Source organism: Diuraphis noxia, unplaced genomic scaffold, assembly GCF_037042655.1.
Source record: "Diuraphis noxia isolate RWA-SAM2 unplaced genomic scaffold, SU_Dnox_SAM2 contig0001, whole genome shotgun sequence".
In the NCBI taxonomy this organism is placed as follows: domain Eukaryota; kingdom Metazoa; phylum Arthropoda; class Insecta; order Hemiptera; family Aphididae; genus Diuraphis; species Diuraphis noxia.
In genome coordinates, this window is record NW_028301711.1 from 86,362,427 (window position 1) to 86,386,793 (window position 24,367).

The 24,367-nt window shown below is 31.5% G+C and overlaps 1 protein-coding gene and 2 pseudogenes across 1 annotated transcript; 2 read left to right on the top strand and 1 right to left on the bottom strand.

Moving 5' to 3' along the window:
- LOC149062288 (uncharacterized) overlaps positions 1–6,614 on the top strand; it is a 32,346-nt pseudogene extending 25,732 nt beyond the window's left edge.
- The window catches only part of LOC149062276 (zinc finger MYM-type protein 1-like), a 299,795-nt pseudogene that overhangs the window by 256,281 nt on the left and 19,147 nt on the right, over positions 1–24,367 (top strand).
- LOC149062291 (uncharacterized) lies at positions 10,345–11,755 on the bottom strand. Its single transcript, XM_089215506.1, has 2 exons — positions 11,446–11,755; positions 10,345–11,276 (listed from the first exon to the last, which is right to left on the bottom strand). The coding sequence occupies exon 2, from the start codon at positions 11,200–11,202 to the stop codon at positions 10,345–10,347; it is 858 nt and encodes a 285-aa protein (XP_089071632.1). The 5' UTR covers positions 11,203–11,276; positions 11,446–11,755.

Below are 24,367 nucleotides of genomic sequence, written 5' to 3' on the forward strand. Positions count from 1 at the left end.
GGATTTTTTTTTAATAAATAACGTTTTCCATCCCTGAGGAAAACAAATTCAAAATGTCAATTTCACGTATAAAATAAAAATAATTAACTTGGTCAGCCTTTCTGTACAATATACATTGTACGTACACTGATTTAACCAATATAGTGTATAAAATCAAATCTATGTCGATACTTATAGTCGGTATTACTTTACTTTTGATAAAAGGTAAAAGTTTCAAAAGAAACGGCCTTAGCATTTTGCAAATACTTCCGCGATATAGCCACGAAGATCGCAGACCACGATTATATTTTAATAGGAGATAGTCAAGACATCGTGGAAGTTGATGAAACGCATTTATTCAAAGCGAAATACAATGTGGGACGAGCGATGAGATGGAGCGCTATTTGTCTTTTTGGTATTAAAATATTTAACTTAGAAAGTTTTTGTTAGAGTGCCCGGTGTCGGTTTTCTGAAATTTCCGCAAAATTTAAAATTACTTTGAAAATACTTATTTTCTAATGTACTGCCCGAAATATATTTATGGGAGGACGCTACGATGGAAAGTACCTATAGAAAATAGAAATTTAATTTTTTAATCAAAACAAAAAAAAATATGAAATTTTGTTATTTCTAAGAGTATCGTATAATTTCCGTAAAATGTATTTCTAGCTCTTTGGTGATATGATCTATTCGTATGCCGTAATAGTAAAATATGTAAACAATGGTAATCATTTAAATAATAGAATTTACTGATCATATTATTTTTTGTGACACATGTATTTATAAGCAATATAATATAACGGGTTGTTTCAAATAATTAAACATGTAATACTAATAAATAAACGTTTATTGATGACTGGTGTACATGTAAGAAAACGGCGGGTCATTACTAAACAAGAGTACAACACAAGCGTCGGTTGCAACGGCGGTAGTAAGACTGACTGCAAAAGGGGGGTAGGTCATTGGACAGCCCTTACCAGGACGGCGAAGTCAGTGTAGCCATGTTGCTAACATTCGACCGTCCTGACTTATGGACCGCCCTCGGCCCATACTCCTTGCAATCTTACAAATAATACAATCAACACGAATAATACAAATAATGTAATAGGAATATAATAATAATAATATTTCCTTCGACAAAGTATTAACATTTGACAACCTTATAAATAATACAAATAATATAATAGGAATATAATAATAATAATAACATTTCCTTCGACAAAGTATAAACATTTGACAACCTTATAAATAATACAAATAATATAATAGGAATATAATAATAATAATAATAATATTTCCTTCGACAAAGTATAAATATTTGATAATAATTAAGAACTACTTTGTCTTCTGCAGTACCATTAGACAAATAGTTCAGAGCAAAAAAAACTTAATATTTATTGAATTATTTAATAGGAACTCAACTGTATAATATGACCCTTTTTAAATTTAGTCTCCTGTCTGACCGAAAGTTATAAACAATTAACCTTTTTTTAAACAATATATCATATATTATAAACATGAATTTTTTTTAAAAAAAAACGACTCAGCCTTGAGAAATTATATAGTTAACAGTAATCAGAGTAGGCCCCTATCACTTACTATCACTTATATATTAGGAACATAACAAAATCAAACAAAACCAAAACAACAAAAAAAAAAAATTATTTTTTTTTTACACGGCCCTAACTTTAAGTTAAGTGATTAGGGTGTTTAACAATAGTAATCCCTTAGGTAATTGGGAGGTTTTCGAAGTCTTGAACCGGGAATGGTTCCGTGGTCTACATCATTGGCTGGTAGAAACACAGTTTGAGTTGATACTGCTTTGTTAGTGTCATGAGAGTGAACTGACTGACAGGCCTCCACATCCGCATCCCCGTCCTGGTCTGCCTCCTCGTCCTGATCTGCCTATCCGTCCTGTTCTGCATCCTCGTCCTTGTCTGCCTCCTCGTCCTGATTTGTCTCTCCGTCCTTGTCTGCATCCAACAACTTCCATGATTTCAATTGTGATACGTGGGCAGTGGTTGCATATGTCGTCCGACCTTGGCCTGACAACTCAGCCACTCTATAAGTGTCACTAGGCAATACTTCAATGATTTGTAAGGGTCTATCCCGATACTTGCGTTGTAACTTGGACGATAGATATGGGTCTGGTTGTTTCTGCATCAGCACCACTTCGCCTACTTCATATTTTACTCCAAGGCAGCGTTTCTGATCAAACTTTAACTTCATTTTCTCCTGTGCTTCAACAATTTCACGTCTCACCTGTGACTGTAACACTTTAGGGTCTTGCCAATCATTCTTCGTCAGACTCACAGATGAGAACACATTGTTTTTGAATCGCGGTAGGTATCCATGTAAGGACTCGAACGGCGTTTTGGTAGTTGATTTATTTGGCACTGTGTTTAACATATTTTCGATGTGTCTTAGGTGTGAATCCCAGTCGCCATGATTCTTAGCTGTAACACTTAATATCGGTATAATTGTTCGATTTGCACGCTCTACCTGCCCGTTCGCTTGGGGGTGACGAGTTGAATTAAGAGTGTGACGTATACCATTCTTCTGACAGAAAGCCTCAAATGCATGTGCAGTAAAACATGTACCACGATCAGATATGATACGGTCAGGTATCCCTCGTTCTGCACAAAACTTCTCCATACTGCGCAGAACAGCAGCAGTATTGGTTGACCTGCATGGATAAAGTTGCACATACTTTGTTAAGTTGTCGATGACCACCAATAGGTACTGATTCTTTGACGGTGTGATCTCAAACGGGCCCAGGTGATCAATGTGAACAATCTGGAACGGACGTACTCCCGGCGGTATTGGATGCAGCTCACCTGGTCTACGGCCAGCTGGTTTCTTGTGAACTAGACAGTCAACACACATTGAAATATGATGTTTCACATAACGCCTCATACCGGCAAACCAGTAGTCAGCGACAATACGAGCAACAGTACGATCCACTGAGAAGTGACCACCATAATCGTGGGCTTCTATCACTACACCCTTTCTCATACATTTCGGAACCACTAATAACGGTCGCCCGTTGTACTGCTTATACAAAATACCGTCTATTACTTCATACCCGCTCTGGCTGTTGGAACGTCTGGGATTATCTTGTTGTGTCTCGATCAAGTTCCTCACATGCGGGTCGGTGGCTTGCATCAAACGTACTGCTTCTTGTTTGGTCATTGCAGTGAATACATTGACCCGTTCAGAAATTTCCACGTCCACAGACTTAGGTTCGTCCTCAACAAGAACAACCCGACTTAGAGCATCTACATGCCCCATTCGTGAGCCCGGACGGTACTTTATTACGAAATCGAACTCTTGTAGAACTTCGTACCAACGCGCTATTTGTGGCTTAGTAGTTTTGTGGAGGTTCAGGTATACTAACGCTTGGCAATCCGTCCTAATTGTGAAGCAAATACCTAGTAAAAAGGGACGAAGGCGGTTGAGAGACCAAATCATGGCGAGCAACTCAAGTCGGCTGGAATGGTATTTGGATTCTGGAATGGTAGTTTTCTTACTGACAGCATAGACCATATGTAGATCTGTTGACGTTGGTCCCTGTAACAGTATGCCTGACAGTGCATGACTACTTGCATCCGTGTAACTCGGTGACCGGGGATTTAGGATCATACATTTGAACAACTGGATCGGAAAATGGCATCAGCACCGGGCTTAGTAAACGTATTTTAGTTAGCAAAACAATATTCCATCTTATTACATAATTTAACTATAGGTGGTATAAGTCGTACAACTAAAAAAGTGTTCGGTAAAATTGTTCCCGATAGAACAACAGATACTGCCGATAATGCAGTGTTATATCGACCAGGATTCGTTTATCTGTAGTGATATGTGGAGAGCCTATAATGCTTGTGCGCAAATATTTAGGTAATTATTGAAGTTTTTTTTTTTGCTGTTATTCCAAACATTTAAGTTTACGAAATGTAGTTTATTAATTTAAGATTCTTGTATATTTATATAAGATCCTGTATAAAACAAACATATATTTTTTTAGTGGTCGTGGTGTTGTAAACCATTCAACAAATTTTTTGGAGCCACCAAAACAATTGCCCCCCTTTTGGTTGCCAGCAGGACGGTTTTCCCCTGAATGTTTAGATAAGCAATGGCAGGGAGCGCCACCTAATAACAGACTGGTTCCAATTCGGTACCACACTCAACATATAGAACGAGCTTGGAGAGAGTTAAAAAAAATCCTAACACGATGTAACTCTAAGTCAGTAGCTGACTCGTACATTGGTGAGTGGATGTACCGTACAAATATCCTGGATAGGTGTGGTGGTGTACAGGACCAATTTGTACGTTTTATGTGTCCGACATAGCACGTGCATACCCTGGAATCGGATTTAATCCTATGACCAGAGATATTGAAAATTGCCAATGCCCTGAGTGCTGAAATGAAGGGTAAGTACTTAAAGTACTATATATAACACGAATTTAAAAATAATCAATTATTTTATTGTAGGTATTACATAATACGTCATAATAAAAAAAAAATCATGTTGTGTTTTATTTCCAGAAATCGTAAACGTCGGCAGTAAATATAAACGGTTCTTTTAAGAACCAACCATTTAAAACGGCCCTTTTCAGGGCCACCAAATTTTTAAGTTCATAAATATATTATAAAATACATAAATATATTATTATATATTTAAAATATATAATATAATATATAAATATTAAATATATTTTTATTTATTGTAAGTTACAATATTTTGTTGTAGATACCTACCAATTCAATAAAATATAATTTAACATTGTCTCTTGATGATAGCTGCGATGACAAAATAATTCCAAATAATGACGGAGTACGCGCGAACAAATCGGCAAAACAGAAATCCGACCGCGGACTATTTTTCTACTGCGGTATACGAATAAAAAACCTCTCGGACGTTTTTCGATATTTTGAAATTTTTTCCCAGACCCAAAAGCCATACTCCATGGTGAAAATCGGTTGGAAAATCGAAAATAACGAAATCCGACCGCGGACTATTTTTCTACTACGGTATACGAATAAAAACCTCACGGACGTTTTTCGATATTTTGATTATTTGATTTTGATTATGTGTTTGTTTCCGATAGGTTTCGAAAAAACTGGCCTTCAGTTCACGTCAGTCACATTTTTAAAATTTTATTTTGTACTTAGAATAATTTGATTAGCGATATTTTGTACTTAGAAAATGAACGAATGAAAAAAAATAATATAAAGTTATTATTGTTGTGGTAACACTGTGGAGTATTGATGTAGTGGTAGTATTACGGTAGTTATATGGACTTAGTAATTTTTTCCGGATTTTTTCTCCAGACCTAAAACCCATACTTCAACCTATAATTCCTATGAAAGGAAAGATGTACGATAAATATTGCAATCTTAAAAAAAATAATATTAATCCAAACAATAATGTAACTACAGATTCTGCTGATGTTGATAATTCCAACTTTATAGATTCAAGTTTATTTAAATACATCTTTGATTTATATAAATTTTGTAATTTTTAATATTAATTTTAATAGATTATGAATATCAAATTCTATGGCTCAAAAATAATACACAACCAAGCCAAACTCTACAAATATATTGGGTAGAAACAGTTAAATATCGGCAGAGATAACAACGTTATGCGTTACATAAAAAACACGATTTAATGACATTCTAACCTGCTCTGAGTAGACCTTTAGGGCATATTTTTGTTAGTTTTCCTTAAGTGTTAGTATGATTAGTTAAATGCATAATACCTATAATTTTTTTATATTAAAATTCTAACTATCAACTATACTCTTTACAAATTAAAACAAATATTTATCTTTTTGATTTATTAATGTGTGTAGTATTTTAATGTTAATAATATTCAATTTACTTAAGCTAGTTGCCTATAAACATTAAACATGCTCTGTAAATTGTGTAAAATGTTTTCCATAAATACCTATACATATATTTTAGAATATTTCTGTATTTCTGTATTAATGATTTATATTTATTTCAGATTGAACTTGATTTTAACCACTTATATCCTGAAAAACAATTTAAACTAATAAATAATATAGATGTTTTCATTCTTAAACTTATTAAATATATTAAAAGTGTTAATTTTCAATTTGGAGTCCAAGGACCGAATATAATGAAAGAACTGGAAACTCCATCAAATCCTGGTAAATATTTAAATACCTAATTTATATAATTTAACAATAAAAAATTATACATTTTAAATATTAAATATTATTTATTGTAACTTTCTTAAAATTAATTGATACCTATTATATATTTTTTAGAGTAATGAATACATAGCAGTTTTAAAATTACTGCCATTATTGTTTCAACCATTAACCCTAAAACTTAATAGAAAGCGTAACATTAATGGGATAAACTCAGTCTGGAGACCTTCTAAAGCGGGGCAAGCTGCAGCATTTATTGCCGTAAGTACTACTAAACATGATTTATCTGATAATAGTACAAAAATAAATATTTAATGGATTTTTAGGATGTTGGTGAATTAAAAATTGCACATAAAATTAAAGTTGACAAAGCTTTACAATTTGGGCTAAAATTACAGCTGTATGTGATTGTTATTAATTCCGCTGAATTTTTTGTAGAAAGTGAACAGTCATAGTTAGATAAGAATCCGTATTCATTGACGTCCAAATATCGGTTGTGATAGATACATGTCTTGCTTCGTTTAACAAAGCTTTAACCATTGATTATAGAATAGACAGATAGCCCATGCAATGTTTATATTTGGTGACCATGAGTAGGATGCAACCACTATGGAGTGCTAGTGTAGTTGGAATGCAAGGAGGTGGTACCCCCATCATAGATGTTTGCCATGATATGCGGGGAAGGGAAGAGGTGGCTTATCGCGAAGTGCCGATCTAAAAATAGGGTAATAATAAGAAACTGAAGATATACTGAAATGATTGGAAATAATGATTTTATTATATTATCATTTATTACTATCTTGTTCATTGTGGAGCAACCGCCTTCCGAATTTTCTTGTTTTTTGAGTTTTAAGTTGCATTTGTATTTACAATTAAAAATTCTTAAACATGTCTGGAAACAAGTGCCAAAATTTAAATTGTGGAAAATCAAAGAAAATGTTTCCAAATTTAAAAATGTATCGTTTTCCAAAAGATGATAGAAAAGAAGTATGGATAATACATTCAGGTGAGTAATTAATTTTAAATTAAAATTTTTCTGCACCATCGCGAATATTTTTAATTTTTTTTACACATATTTTTTTATATCTACACAGGAAACACAAGTTTGTTTTCTGTTGATCCAGATAAACTCCACAATAGGTACATTTATTAAGAACATTTCCCACCAGAAAGCTTTGTACAAAATTTTACTCAAAATCGTTTGATAGATACTGCTATTCCCTATAATTATCAATCTAAAACACAGCCATCTACATCATTTGGCTTTAACCAAAATAATGAATCTCAGCAGGAGTATAATATTATAATGTCAACCCCAACTAAAACATATACACACTCAAAACCAGGAGAATCGGACATTTCGGCATGGCCGTTTCGGCACGGCTATTTCGGCGCGAACACAAATCGGCGCCGCAGGTATTAATATACAGGGTTGGGCAAGATACTCAAAAAGCAGTATCGAGATACTAGATACAAGATACTTTGCTTTGGAGTATCGCGATACAAGATACCAGATACTTGGCTATAGAGTATCGCGATACTAGATACTCGATACTTGGCTTTGGAGTATCGTGATACTAGATACTCGATACTAAATACTCGATACATTTTAATAAAATTAGTCACTGTTTTAAAATATATATATATATATATTTATTATTATGGGGATGACCACTTCGTTAAATATGGCAAATAAAATAATAAAAATTGAAACTTATTCAGTAATAATAAAATAAATCAATTACGATATTACGTAATCTCGTTGTCGTCAACGATGCAAAAATAATCACAATACAATTACAGAACAATTAAATAATAATAATTACATCAATAATAATTCTACATTAAAAATTATATAAATACATAATAAAAATAATTTTAGTAATAACATAATGTCCTAAATCCTAGTATATTATAATAAATAATAGTATAAGCCAGTCTTATACATAACGTCATTAATTTTTAATAATTAAGAAACAAAGATAAATTAAAAAGATAATTTATCTTTGTTTCCTTTTAAAAATACAAGTTTTTCAAAAGTTGAATCAGATAATTTATTTCTAGTAGGATTATTAATAAATCCTGCCATGGAAAACATTCGTTCTACGGGTGCTGAAGAGCACAAGCTAGTATTAAATCTAATAAAAATTTTTTTTACAATAGGATAATTGTTAAGGATATTTAACGATTTACTCTTATCATTAAAAAAAGTTATTACTTCCAAGTCAGCTTTTTTAATGGTTTTAGCAACTGGTTGCGATGAAAAAACAATAAAATTTTCGTCATCTTCATCGCTGTGACTCCCATAAATGATTTATGTTTTGTTGACCAAATATCGGCTGTTGTACATAAACTAGGTCTAGGATCAGATTCAAAAAGATTTTTTAATTTTTCACAAATAAATGTATAATTTTCTAGAATGCGACGGCTTAATGTTCTTCTTGAAAATATTTTTAAAGTACCATCAATATCTATTAAGTCATTAGAAAAAAACAAAAAGTTATGCGTTACAGAATTAATTTTCGTAGTTTCTCATATGGGCGTATAGTATTATATTTATATATTATATACAATAATATTATTATATATTATACAGCTTTAATAATAATATATAACAATAATTTTATATATTTTATATTATTATTAAAATTAATAAATAACTAAACGGTCTTTACACTAATTTGGACTGATTAACAGTAATACGATATAGGTAATTAATTAGGTGATTAAATATTTTACGTTATGTACGTTAATATACAAATATAATACGACAATACTCGACATAGGTACATACCATTAATCATCTTTATGAAATGTTCGTCTTCAACCGACGATAATGGCTTTATGCTACATATGATATAATTTAAAAGATTTTTATCAAACGTTTTTTGTTTGTACTCGTTCTTTTGATGATCGTTCAAATACAAATGTAATTTCTGCTGTTTAGGTGTGTTTGGATTAGAATCGTTTAATTTTCTTTTTGTTCCACGACGTTCATTAACAGCAGTTTTAATATAATTCTCGAATTCTTCCAGAACATTAATGTGAATTCTCTGAAATTTAAAACAACATTACATAATTAATTATAAAAATTATATAATTAATAAATATAAATAAATAATAAATATTAATAATTGATAAATTTTGAATTAAGATTAATATGAATGCGAAAATTTGAAGTGGATCTTAATGTGCCGCTATATTCTTTTTTAGCATCATTGCAGAGAACACATTCTGCTTTGATGTTTTCATTTTCCGTCTCTGGTAGTTTTTTTATTTTAAAATATTTTCCATCCAATATTAGTGGAATAGACAAATTATTTTTCACTTCAGACATATTAATATAGTAATATTTAACACACTGACAATAAATATTTTAGTAGGTATGTAAAGGGCAAATGTTCGTTACATAGTGATGTCCACAGAACACCTTTGTAGCCGACAGGCGACAGTGTCTGTGTAAAAATCTAATCTACTAATTTTATCGTGTTTAATACCTACTTTATCGCCAAAGGTATAATATAATAGACTATACGTTTATACATGTAAAATTACGGATATCTAATAAGGTACAGACGTAAAATCCAATTCAATTACGTGTGTCACAGTCTACAGATATATATATCAAATATATCACATATATTATATATAACTATATTTTATGATTTATCGGTACTGAAAAATAATTTCTAAGGGCAAGATACTAAAAATGTAGTATCGAGATACTAGATACAAGATACTTTGCTTTGAAGTATCGCGATACAAGATACTCGATACTTCATATAATTGTATCGCGATACAAGATACAAGATACAAATGTATCTAAGATACTTGTATCGAAGATACTGCCCAACCCTGTTAATATACAATTTAAAAAATACAAAATAAATAATATTACCTATATCATTATTCTAATATTACAATTTTAAAAATACAAATAAATATATTATTCCAATATTACAATCTTAAAAAATACAAATAAATATAATGTTGATAATATAATGTTAGATAAATGAATTAGAAAAAAAATGAATTAATATAAAAAAAATGTTAATAATAATATACAATTGAAATTTATTTTAAAGAAATATTATGAGCGATTCCTTTTAAATACTCAATGCAATTTCTTATATTATATTTGCTTACTATTTTATATAATCGGTGATTTAGGTCAGTGTATTTTTTTTATTTTTTAGGGGGACTCCCTCCAGCAGTTAGTTGCGCTATAACAACATCGTGGCCTGTTTGAACCCTTCTCAAGCAATTTATAAATGTCCAAATTGTTGGGCCACACACTCCCATTTCAATATTTAATCTCCTATTTGCTGCCTCAGCATGATTATTTGTCCTATTTTCAGAATTTAAGACTCTATCATATAGATTCCAAATTTCTGGAGGGAAACGCGCATTTCTTCTTCCCCGACTATTACGGTTAGTTCGACCTATATAATTATCTTCGAACCATTCTAATAAGTCATTTAATTCTTCATCGAGATGTTGAGCCAGTGAATCAACTGCAAAATTAAGGTCTTCTAATCTTACAAAAGCTAATGAAATTATCATTTTAACTGATATAGAAAAATCAGCGTCATTATTGTATCGAGTTGTGAGATTTAATACACCAACTTGTTTTTTAAAATTTTTCGACAAATGAAATAAACATCCATATATTTTAACATCAGAAAATGCTTTTTTTATTGATTTTATGGCCGCTTGTTCGAAATCGCATGAAATTGATTTAGGTTTTAAATTAGGTCTTAAATTTTTTAACATTAAAAACATATGATCATATGTGATTGATTGTTTATCAGGGAATAAAATGTAAACCATAGGCACGATACTGTGTAAATATTCAGCTAATATTACATAAACTTGACTGAATAATGTAGGGGCAACTTTAAATGTCCCATCCATGTACCAAATTTTTGAATTCTCCAAAATATCTAGGCTCTTAGATCGAGCAAAAATTAATATTCTATTAGGTCCCGGACCACTATCACTTTGTAAAAATATTTCCTCATTACCGTTTGATGGTGAATACATAGTATAAGCGGGTGGGATGTTAAGTGTAGTTAGGTAACCGTTTTTTTCAATGATGAATTATTTGGCAAAGTGGCCTTAAAACAAATAACAAAAATATCTTTTTAATTAATTGTGCGTGTGTCGGATTATTCATTATTCAAAATTCATTAATTTTTGAAAAACATCGCTAAACTACATTATTGTTCTTAAATTTAAATATCGGGCCTTGTAAAAATAAAAATATTGTCTGAAATTTGTACTTACTTTAGCTGCTTCGGAAAGGTCCAACACATTCGTTTATTACAACTGATGTAGGCTCCATTGTTTGAAGTGCACGTGTCTTAATTTTTGTAATTGCAGCCTCTACTTCAATTTTAGCTGCCTCAGAATCATGCGTATGGTCGTTAATTTTTTTTCGAATAATATAATCATTGATTCCTGTATGAATTCGACAATTACAGGAATCTTTATTGCGACACCTCCAAAATCGCATTGTATTATTAAAATTAAATTTATCGAAGACATACATGAAACCGTCTTTCGGTAAAATTTCACGTCCACGATTTGATAGTATATTTGACATCTTAATAAGAAATTTTTATACTGAATATTACTGATCGACTATTCGACTATGACTGACTTACAAACTACAGTTAATACTCTACACGTCTACGGTCAGACGGTCGATTCATCGCTTTATCTTAACTGCTGGTACCTACCTTTATCTTACCTATTTAATCGGTTTTTGCGTTCCACAATAACAGCTATATTTGACTGGATTGTACTATTGACGATTACGGTTATTTTTCATAATTTTATTTTTAAAAAACAATATTACGAAAACATTTAAGACTAGGTATAGTTAGGTTAGCCGCGCCGAAATGCCCAGCGCCGATTTGTGTTCGCGCCGAAATAGCCGTGCCGAAATGTCCTAGATCCCAAAACCAGACGTGGTAGAGTTAGTTTTTCCGAGCCCCCCTTCAACTTTTTCTACACCTCAAAAAATTAAAATAACAAATATCATAGACATGCTTAGCCCAAATTTAAAAAGGAAATTTGATGTGATAGAAATAGATACACCTAGAAAAATCAATTTAAAACTAAAATTAAAAATAAAAAACAAATTAATTCATAGTAAAATAACTCAAATTTCAAAATTAAAAAAAAGAGTTAATACTTTTAAAACACATAATAATGCTAAGAATTCAATAAATATGCATAACTTTCCACCAATTAATTCTAAGGCAATGGTAACGATGTAATTAAAAGATAGGAGTCGTCCGTGGACATTAAATGAAAAAAATTTAGCTTTGAACTTATATTATAAATCACCAACATCATATAAATTTTTACGTTCACAAAAAGTTCATTTACCTGGGCCATCAACTATTCGTCGTTGGATTGGTCAATCAAAATTCTTACCAGGTTTTAGTAAATTATTTTTCAGTCATATACAAAAAAAAATTGAGTCTTCTGATTATAAAGAAAAAGCTTGCACTGTTTGTTTTGATGAAATGTATATAAAAGAATTTATAGAATATTCTAAAGAATTTGATTTTATTGAAGGTTTTGAAGATTTAGGTCATTATGGGAGGACCAATAAAAGTGCTTACTGTGTTTTAGTATTTATGGCTCGTAGACTCTACATGGCAATTTCCAATTGCATATTTTCTTGTTCATACTGGATTTAACAAAACAATTTTAAAAAATTTAATAATTGATGTTTTACAAAAGTTATTTGAGGTTGGGTTGTGTCCCAAAATTATAGTTTGCAAAACAACCAAAGCACTTTAAAATCATTAAATATTTCAGAAGATAATCCATTTTTTTTTATCAACGACAATACAATTTTTTCTTTGTTTGATGTTCCTCATTTACTTAAAAGTATTAGAAATAATTTAATTAATGCCTGTTATATAAAAGATAATAAAATAATCTCATTTGATGATATAAAAAAAACATATGAGTTGGACAAACAAAATCATAAAAGTAAGTCTCTCATCAAAATAACAGATGCACATAGTTACCCTAATTCTTTTCAAAAAATGCGTGTTAAATTAGCAGTACAAATATTAAGCCATTCAATGGCCGCAGCAATCCGAACTTGTATACAAACAGGACAACTTCAAAGTAACACTTCATCAAATTCTGCAGATTTTATTGAGTTTATTAATCATTTATTTGATTGTCTAAATAGTAAATCTTTATATAGCCATAATCCATACCTCTGTGCATTAACTGATCTAGGTACTGTAAAAAATTTTTTAATAGAAGCTTCACAATACTTCACAAATTTACAAAAATTAAAAAAAGGAAAATTATCTCAACCTCCCTGTTTTAAAGGGCTTACACAGACCATTAAAGGTGTATTGCAATTTTTTGAAGCAGAGAAATCTAATGATATTGTATTTTTAATGACTAATCGTTTAAATCAGGATGTTTTAGAAAATCTCTTTAGTATTTTTCGACAAAATGGTGGTTATAACAAAAACCTAACATCTAGAACAATCAGACTTCCATAAGAAGTAATTGAATCTTTTCTTTATGTACATCAAAAGCGAATTGTGAGGAAACCCAAGAAGATGATAATCCAATTATAATTGACCCAGTTAGTTCACTAAATAAAATAAATTTTAACAGTTCGAAATTATCATCTGATTCCAACACAGAATGTAATACTAATTATCTATTACTAAGACAACATGGTTGCTGAATAGTGAATAACTAACTGGAGAGTGCGAGTAGCAGCAACAGTAGTGTGACCAGATTGCCCGCTGCTGCTTGCTGGTACTACTACCAGCATAACGTGACCCGTGCTTCATCGAGATATTCTGTGAAATAATCTAATACACTAGGCATTTCAGAAGGATATATCATGTCTTCTAAATCATCTAAACTAATGTTAGGTTATTTAAAAGGACTTGCCTGCCATTTAATTTGATTTTTATTAGATATGACAAATGGTTCGGGTGTAACATTAGCAATATTAGGTTCTGGTGATGGTAAATTAAATTCTAATTGTTTTGGCAAAACGGAATCATGATCTATAATAAAATCTTCTAACTCATCAAACTGTCAAAGTAAATTATTTAGTTCTTCATTCTGAAAGTTTTCAATTATTTCTTCATCTGACTCATCAAGATCAGATACGGTTCCGTCACCAAGTAAATTTAAAATGTCGTTTTCACTCAAACCATTTGCCATTATGAAAAATATTTATATAATTTTTTATATTATATTATTGGTATATATGATATTATTATATAACAATACTTTATAAATAAATAAATTTATATTTTATTACTTATTATAATAAATAATTATAATTACTACCAGATTACGACATACCACACACGTGTTGTCCAGCCGTTCGGTGCATAAATACGTATGCGTAATATATTGTGATATGCGATACGTAATACTCGTAATAGTATTGGTATCACACTATCAAGGCAGACCGTTGGCACCCGGTGTCTCTTTAAAGAGACATGCAGTTAAACAGCTGTTTTTCACTATTCAACCGGAATTTAGCGTTGGAAACGGTTTAAATATTATTTGTCATATGTAGGCCATGAAAGAAAAAATAATACGATGTGTAAATTCTTATAAACGACAAATTATACATGATAAAGATATTCCAAATACCAATTTTTTTCATAGCCAATTCTTGTCAAATATAATCATTTATAAAAACGTGTATACTGATTGTGTACCAAATCGATATTTTTATTCGATTCTACGTAATATTATTTACAAGAATACACTGTTATCACATTTGTTTAAAAGACTACGCTTTAGTTATGAATTACGTAAGCCGATGTCTCTTAAAGTAGACAAGGAGACTGAAAGGGTTAAATTGTATAATTACCTTGTAAGGTCTAACTTGTAAACTTTTAAATTAAATTGGCATTAAGTTGTTAATCCATAAATTATTAGATTTTTTTTATTGCTTTTTCATTAATTTTCTGAATATCATATATATCTGTGTGTGCAGTATAATATTAATACAGCTAATATGAAATTGAATATTGGTAAGTAAAAATGTACTATATATTATAACATAAAAATTAAGTTTAAAATTTAATTTCCCAATTTCGCTCAGTGTTAATTTAGCTTTATCAGCCCCCTCTTCGTTTTGCATATTTTTTAATAATTTCCATATCGATGAATTTTTATGCCCGACCAAATGACAACCTATTATTCCATCTTTCACACACGTTGTTGGTTCTACTACTATGTAAAATCTAATAAGGTACTTTGGTGCACATTCCACGTTGGAGGAGGGAATTGAGAAGGAAGTCGATGAAACCGAATACTTAAATCGTAATAATCAGTGCCTATTCGACGCAAAGGACCACTTACATAAACTGAATCAAAATAATTTACTGTCCTCCGCGTCTGGAGGAACAATAGTTTTAATATAATCCATTTCTTCCTTGACGTGATTTTATTTTTATGAGCCTTAATGAGAAAAACTTGTTGAAAGTCATAATTACTTGAATAATCAGTTTAAATAAGAAAAAATTACATGGCATTTTATTTAATTTCAGTATTACAACAATACCAAAATCGGCAAAATCACATTCCTTGTAATATACTAATTAGGTACTAATATAATATTTTGATTTATTGACGTTAAAGGTCAACATAATATATACAGTGGAGCATATTTTATATTTTAAATTAATAATTACAAATCTTCTGTTATTGATATAAATAAATACAAAATAATATATTCCAGTATGGCTGCATTTAATATTTAAAACTTTGTACTATTATGACGTCATTTTATTATCTACCCCGCACCTGTTATTTATTCCCTATCTTACACGATCAAACCTTCTATTTATATTAACCTTGCCTCGTGGTGTCTTCTGGGTAACGCTGATAGGCTGATATGAAGTGATAAATAAAATGTAAAATGTGGCCGCAACTCTAGGCCGCAATATTCTAGGTATTATTGTCCTTCCAAAGGATCTCCTGCTGGGAATTTCATACCTGTAATAAGTAAATTTTTGTATTTACTGCAATTTTATTTACTCTAACTGTAACAGTTTAAAAAAAAAAAGTTAAATATAAAGACCATTAAGTCAAGGTTCTGGAACAAATTTTTTTTGTTACCTAGAGTAATATATCATTGATAATAGATGGTATATTTAATATTATGATAAACAATATTTTGATTTGTCAAAAAAATACATTCTCCATTCTGCTCAAAATCAAAAATTGGAATACTAAAAGTTTTTATTTATTATTTGTTAATCTCCTGGAGACTGTTGGAGTCCAAAAGCTGTATCATACAATGAAATCCTGAATTTTTGACAATCGAAAGAGGCTGAAGATCTTCAGCTATCATCTTCACAATAGCTTCATGGAATGCTGTAATTTGATTTTCCGATGATGTACCAAATCTTAAAAGAAGAAAAAAATGAGATATACTGAGATAAAAGGCCAGAATTAAAATATAACATGTGTGTATATATATATGTGTATAATAACAACAGTCAATGTTATTCTTAAAATTTAAAAATTGTATTTAAATCAACTACAAAAAATGTTATATGATAATTTCAACAATAATATTTGTTATATATATCCTTAAGATTTAAACCATTGTGACGTCACAGAATTTTAGGCCTCCATTAATATCATTAGTCATTGAACACACCTTCCCCCACAATAATTGTATCATCATACCTATCGGTCTGTGACCATTACTTTAATGGTATTCCTATTATCACAATAGTTCGTTGCGATTAAGCACAGACCTATTAAGAAATTGACTGCGTGTTCCCTATAATACCCACAGGTTTGACGATTTGAACACTGAGTGAGAGAGAAAGACTATAACTTACATACGAATGTTATTGACATTCGTAATATTCGTATGAATATACGCACAAAAATTGTGAAAAACCACAAAAAACAAAAATGTACAAATAAACAGCAAGAAATTCGTAACAAACTATGTTCAAATTTACTATAACAACTAGCACACACAAAATACATGTTACACAAAGCAAAGAGATCCAGTGACTAACATAAAGGTCATACAGTAGATGGTTTAATGGTTAGAGGTTTGCATTAAAATCTACAGGTATTCAGCATGCAACCGGTGACACAATAGTTGACTATTATATATGCGTTATAGGCTATTGTATATTTTCCCCCCAAATTGTATTTCAAATATAATACGTATAGTAAACTATAATCATAACACAGCGTAGCAACGCATTTTACTGCTTATTTAAAATAGAATGAGAACCACTTTTCGTGAGCCGGATTACAACTTAACATATTCACTATATTCATTTCGAAAAAAAGATCGTGCAGCTGCACAAACAACCAAAATATTTAAAACCCCTGGTTTACATGAAAACGGCCACTAGGCCGCGTAACCGTCAAGCTTCTAGTTTCGCTGGCCACACTATATTTGCTTATTTTGAACTAGTAGCTTGTAGCTTTTATTTCCCCAGCTGTGTGTGTGAAAACAACGGCAGTGAGTTTGTGAAAACACTAAAAACGATACCGAATATTCATTATTTAGTTATTATTTAGATATTATAATAAGTTTTAATTATTTATTGTTTCTGTTAATTTTCTTGTTGAATATATTATCGTAAACAAATTCACAAAATTATGAGTCATTTTAAAGCGAAATGGAACAATGATATTTTCCAAGTTCTCGATGTATACAAACAATTTCCAATATTATGGAACATTAAACTTAAAGATTATTTAAATAGAAACTTAAAAAAACGGTAATTTTGATAAATTTAAAAAAAATTCAAGTAGTATCGGACTTGTTGTAGACAGTGATCAATTGCGTTTTAAAATTAAATCGATTAGTGACGTAGGTATACAGACAGAAAATCGCAAAAATCAATAAGTGCAAAAAAAGTGGAGCTGGTACTGATTATTTATATAAGCCAAAACTAATTTGATTTAATCGAGCCAATACCTTTTTGAATGATTTTACTTCAACTCGTGAATCGTCGTCAAATTTGGTAAGTTTTATTTTTATTTTTATTACATTTTTCGTTACAATTTTTCACCACCTTGTATATTATATGGTATTTAATTACTAAATTAATAATGTTATTCCCAAATTGAGTGGTTATACTTAACTTTAAAATTTTAGCAATCTGATATAAGCATATTGTAATAATTAGCATATTTTTTAATATACTTAGATTATATCAGAATTTTAAAATTAAAATAAATACAGAAAATGTAGTATAATAAATATATATTTCACTCAAAAATGAATAACTTACAAGTATTTTATTTATATAATATTGATTATCAACTAAGTATATTATAGATTTGCCAAATAATAAATACAATTAAATTAAATTATTAATATGTTTTAAATATATGTAAATTAATGTATAAAATTAAGTTTTATGATTGATCTGTTATCCCACATTTTTTCCACTGCCATGGAACGGAACCCTAGATGAAAAAATAGTTAGTCTTCGTATTTTTATCTTATGCTCTCAGCATCTTGTTTATAATTGTTGCTTCCTCATTGCGATGTTTGTCGGGATAAAAAATAATTTTATTACAACAGCTTATAAAACAACATAACATTAACTATGTTTTACTCTTTGGAGATAATCTTAAACCAAAACATCATTTATTAATTCACTACCCTTCAATTATAAAATATTCTGGTCCACCTCGTCACTATTGGTGCTTTCGTTTTGAAGCAAAACACAAAGAATTAAAACTGTATGCTCATGCAACAACTTCTAGAAAACACATAACTTTAACATTAGCAAAAAAGTTTCAATTAAAATTTGCATACTCACTCATTCAACAACCTATACCCACAATTGTGTTAAAAGAAAAAGATATAGTTTTAAGCCAATATAGTGCCTTTATTTGTAATTCATTAAATATATTAGACTCTCAGTTCACCAGTTATAGAGAAATTGATTATAAAGGTATATCATATAAAAGGGGTTATTTTTTAACTGATTTTGTTAATGATAATATGTGTATACCATGAAATTATTGAAATTGTTATTATTCACAATGAAGAAAATGACGTTTAGCTCTTAACACAACAAATAAAAGTTGAATATTTTCATCCTCATTATGAGTCCTATATTGTGGATTGTAGCAAAATTATATCAATGCTAAATTTCAATGATATAACATATTTTCATAGTTTTCCAATAAATATTTCTTAAATTGCTAATGGGCAGTCTCTTATTAGGACAAAAGAATATTTATAATTGATTTTTTTTATTATTTTTTTTATTATTAGCTGCTGGTATAAAACCATTTTAGCTCATTCTAATTGATTATTAATATATTTTAGTACCTTTCTTAAAAAACAAAATAAGAGTAAATACCAAATTGTATATTTTATATGTGTCTATATTTTGTTCATAACATAAATTTTAAGTGTTTTTAGGATTTAATTTTAAAACGCAATTGATCACTGTCTACAACAAGTCCGATACTACTTGAATTTTTTTTAAATTTATCAAAATTACCGTTTTTTTAAGTTTCTATTTAAATAATCTTTAAGTTTAATGTTCCATAATATTGGAAATTGTTTGTATACATCGAGAACTTGGAAAATATCATTGTTCCATTTCGCTTTAAAATGACTCATAATTTTGTGAATTTGTTTACGATAATATATTCAACAAGAAAATTAACAGAAACAATAAATAATTAAAACTTATTATAATATCTAAATAATAACTAAATAATGAATATTCGGTATCGTTTTTAGTGTTTTCACAAACTCACTGCCGTTGTTTTCACACACACAGCTGGGGAAATAAAAGCTACAAGCTACTAGTTCAAAATAAGCAAATATAGTGTGGCCAGCGAAACTAGAAGCTTGACGGTTACGCGGCCTAGTGGCCGTTTTCATGTAAACCAGGGGTTTTAAATATTTTGGTTGTTTGTGCAGCTGCACGATCTTTTTTTCGAAATGAATATAGTGAATATGTTAAGTTGTAATCCGGCTCACGAAAAGTGGTTCTCATTCTATTTTAAATAAGCAGTAAAATGTGTTGCTACGCTGTGTTATGATTATAGTTTACTATACGTATTATATTTGAAATACAATTTGGGGGGAAAATATACAATAGCCTATAACGCATATATAATAGTCAACTATTGTGTCACCGGTTGCATGCTGAATACCTGTAGATTTTAATGCAAACCTCTAACCATTAAACCATCTACTGTATGACCTTTATGTTAGTCACTGGATCTCTTTGCTTTGTGTAACATGTATTTTGTGTGTGCTAGTTGTTATAGTAAATTTGAACATAGTTTGTTACGAATTTCTTGCTGTTTATTTGTACATTTTTGTTTTTTGTGGTTTTTCACAATTTTTGTGCGTATATTGTTCAATTTAAATGTCGATCCAGCCAGATATACATTCTCAAACCAAAAAAAAACAATGAACAACGTGTACAATTATTTTAAAATGTTGGCCAGTAAAGAAGATCAACCGAAAGTGGAAAAATTTTTCCGGCAATGTGCGTACGGAAGATGCTTGTGGGGTAAGTCGGTCTACTGTACAGAAAATTTGTAAGGAAAGTAAGGAAAATATCTCTTGGTGTTAAAGAAGAATTAGGTGTCGAAAGTTCTACAGATATAAAATTTCGATCACCTAGAAAACGTTACAGTCGTAACAAACCTGTCACAGATCTTGACGATTTCGACAGTGAAGTGGTCAGAAGGGTGGTCCACAGCTTTTATGACAAGGGAAAATTTCCAACAAGTGCAAAAATGTTATCAGCATTGCGAGAAAAAACTGATTATCGGGGGCCGAAATCATCAGTAAAATTATTTACATAGTAGCTGCGCGCGTAAAATTTTTACGTAGAATGAAAAAGCTTCGTATAAACTATAAGGCCGTCTACACACGGAGCTATTGATTAGAAACTAATTACTAACGCAAATCACTAACCAGTTTACGTTTAGGCCGGGCGCACATTGAGACGCAGGCGACGCAGCGCAGCGTAGGGCAGTGCAGCGTAGTTTTCTGTAATCTATTAGTTAGAACTTATTAGCGCATATTGGGAGGCAGGGCAGGGCAGAGCAGTGCTGTGCCTATGTTGGCCTGCGTCACGTAGTGTTCGCGACACAGATTACTGCACACGTGCCACGAGCTTTGGCTATTACGATATTTATTTAACTAATTAAACTTGTTAATTAAGTCATCATTTTTTAAAAATTACGATGGAAGAAACTTTAATTGAAGCCGTCAGACATTACAGTGTCTTATTTGACACTAGTCATGCCGACTATATGAAGGGCAAGTTGAAAAACGAAATATGGGAAAAGATTGCCAGTGAACTTAAATTAAGTAATGGTAAGTACCTAGTATTCAATTGATTTAGATTACCTAAAATAATATTTATATTACTATTATAATTAATATTTTTTCATTACTAATATCACTAAAATCAAACAAATTTACTGATATATATTAATCAGTCAATATTTTTTATGAAAACTCGTAGGTATTTTTTTTATTCATTTAACATGCTATAATGTTCGACGTATAAATTGTAATATAGATATGAAATATGAATATTTGTCTAGACGATGAAAAGTGTTCGGTGTACTATTGAAATCTATAAATGTCGACAAACTTATCAAGTACAGATAAGATATTTTACAAAAACTCACTTATGTGATTTGATTTTATCTAATTTTAAACATTATCTTGGTTTAATTATAATTTGATTAGCAGGCGCACACAATTTAAAATAGGAAATTCACTTTCGTCGCATGGTTATACATTATAGTTGTTGGCGCTGAAAATTTTATCGCGATATGCTAATGCGAGCGGTGCGCGGCAACGTGGAAGTTCTTATCGGTCTGTCCACTTTTTTCCGTCTTCCCCGAACACCACTCCTTCTTTTTGTGTTTTTAATTGTCAAATTATTATACCTGTGTATTATTTATTCTCTTTGTTTATATGTTCTCTGTGTTTTAATTAATGGTCGGTTATTGCCGTACGATTATTATCTTAAATACCATATGTTCCTATCAATTATTATTATTATTATTGTTATTATTATGCGGCCAACGCCCTAATTATTATTATTATTAATATTGGCGTCTCGGTTTCTACGTGTTTTTTTCTTATGCCGTATATGGTTATGTTGATATTCTCTAAGCCGCTACTGTAGCGTTGTTTTGTCGTGCTGAATTATGTAGTGTTTTCTTTTGTAAGTCGCATTGAGCGCAATCATCAATTATTATTATTATTTTCATATTGTTGTAAGATTTGGTTTATTCGTTGTCAATGCGATACGAAATTTCATTATATTTGTCTCGCCAGTAAGGCGTAAAATTCATTGGTGTTGTTTTTACTATTTTATTCATCACTCGATTTGTCGTGTGTGACTATCACTACTTCGACTCCTACTTAAGGTTAGTACGTACTCATATATATTGCATACCCGTCGATTACGACTTCGGACTGTTCACCGTTGCGTAAGACCGCCAGCACTAGCCGTGTTGCGTGGGAGGCCACCCAGGTTGACAAGGTCCTCAGCTTCCTCGAGTTCCTCGAGGCCATCTTCATCTAAGCATCGTGCTGTCCACACCCGCGTAAGACCGCCAGCACTCGCCGTGGTGTGTGGGAGGCCGCCCAGGCCGTCCAGACCAACGTCATTGCAAGCCAATCACCTCAAGACCTCATTAATTTAAGTTTAGTTTAAGTATTGTCCCTGACTTATTGTGAGCTCTGTGGTCATTGCACCAGACCGGATCGACCACAGAGACCCCCGCCCATAACTAAACTGTCACATCCTCTTTCCATTGTACATTAGTTCCTGTCCACGTCGTCGTTGTTCGTAGTGCATTTCATATTGCCTATCCTAGAGAGTATAAGGCGACGGCCCTTTAGTTGCCTACCTACGCCCCTTAACAGAGTCTTATACTCTTCGCTCTCGGACGTTACCGAGTGGTCCTTCGGGTACCCCAACATTTGTTGGTCGCGTACATTTTTTGGTCCTTCGGGCCGGATTAGTAAAGCAAACCGCGACCCTATGGTAGTGGTACACAGTCCCTGTAATCTGTATTTGGTATCTGGCTGTGATGACGTGTTGATTTGTCATTAAACTTCGTTTGGTTTAGTTGTCTCATCACAATTTGAACGATTAAAACAGTTTGTTTTATTGTCATCCAACTACATATCTTTCTTCATAATTTTTGTTGTTACAATGATCGCTCCATCGTCAATGACATATGCTGATGCAAAAGCGCGGATTGTCCGTGCTATTGCAAAAATCACCTCGTTTGTCGCCGCAGCCGGTGACTATAAATCTGAATGCTCGAATGCGGGCAAACATGCCAAAATTTCTAAAATGTTGTCTGAGTTAAATGACATCCGTAGAACTACCGAAGACGACCTCCAAGTAATGGAAACGTCTGTTGGTAAGAATCTAGCCCCTCCAGAAGTCGTAGACAATAAAGAGAGTCTGAAATTCAGTTCTGAATTTGACAATTTGTATTATGAACTTGCTGCTTTTGCTGATGTATACCATTTTTCGCTATCTCCTGGCATGGATACTTCAACCGCCCAAGGTGCACCAAACCAAAGCTTAAACAATTTGTCCCATTATCAACTACCCAAACGGACGTTCCCTACATTTTCTGGAGTTCTGACTGAATGGCAAGGCTTCGAAGATCTATTCAAATCAATTTTGTCCCATGCACCTGATCTACCTGACGTCGAACGGTTTGAGTTTTTAAAAACTTCTTTACAAGGTGAAGCTCTGTCATTGGTGGCACATCTTCCGTTAACGTCTGCAAACTATAATAAAGCTTGGGAGGTGTTACGGGCGCGTTATGGTAATAAGCGAGATTTGGCCCGGCTTCATTTGGACGCGTTACTAGTACCTCAAACAGTGAATTGTAACGACGCATCATCTATAAAAACTCTTCTTACGACCATTCTTGAACACACCGCGGCATTGGATAACCTAGATTTTGTAACTCGGCAATGGAGTCCTATCCTGGTTCATATATTTGAGAATCACCTGGATTATGACCTTCGTGCGCGATGGGAGATCACAGTTGGAGATCGCCATCAACCTTCCTTGAGTGATTTTGTAGATTTCTTAAGAAGTCACGTTCGTTCAGCCGAGGCTCGTGCTGGCAATTATTCGTCAAACCTATCCTCTGGTACCTC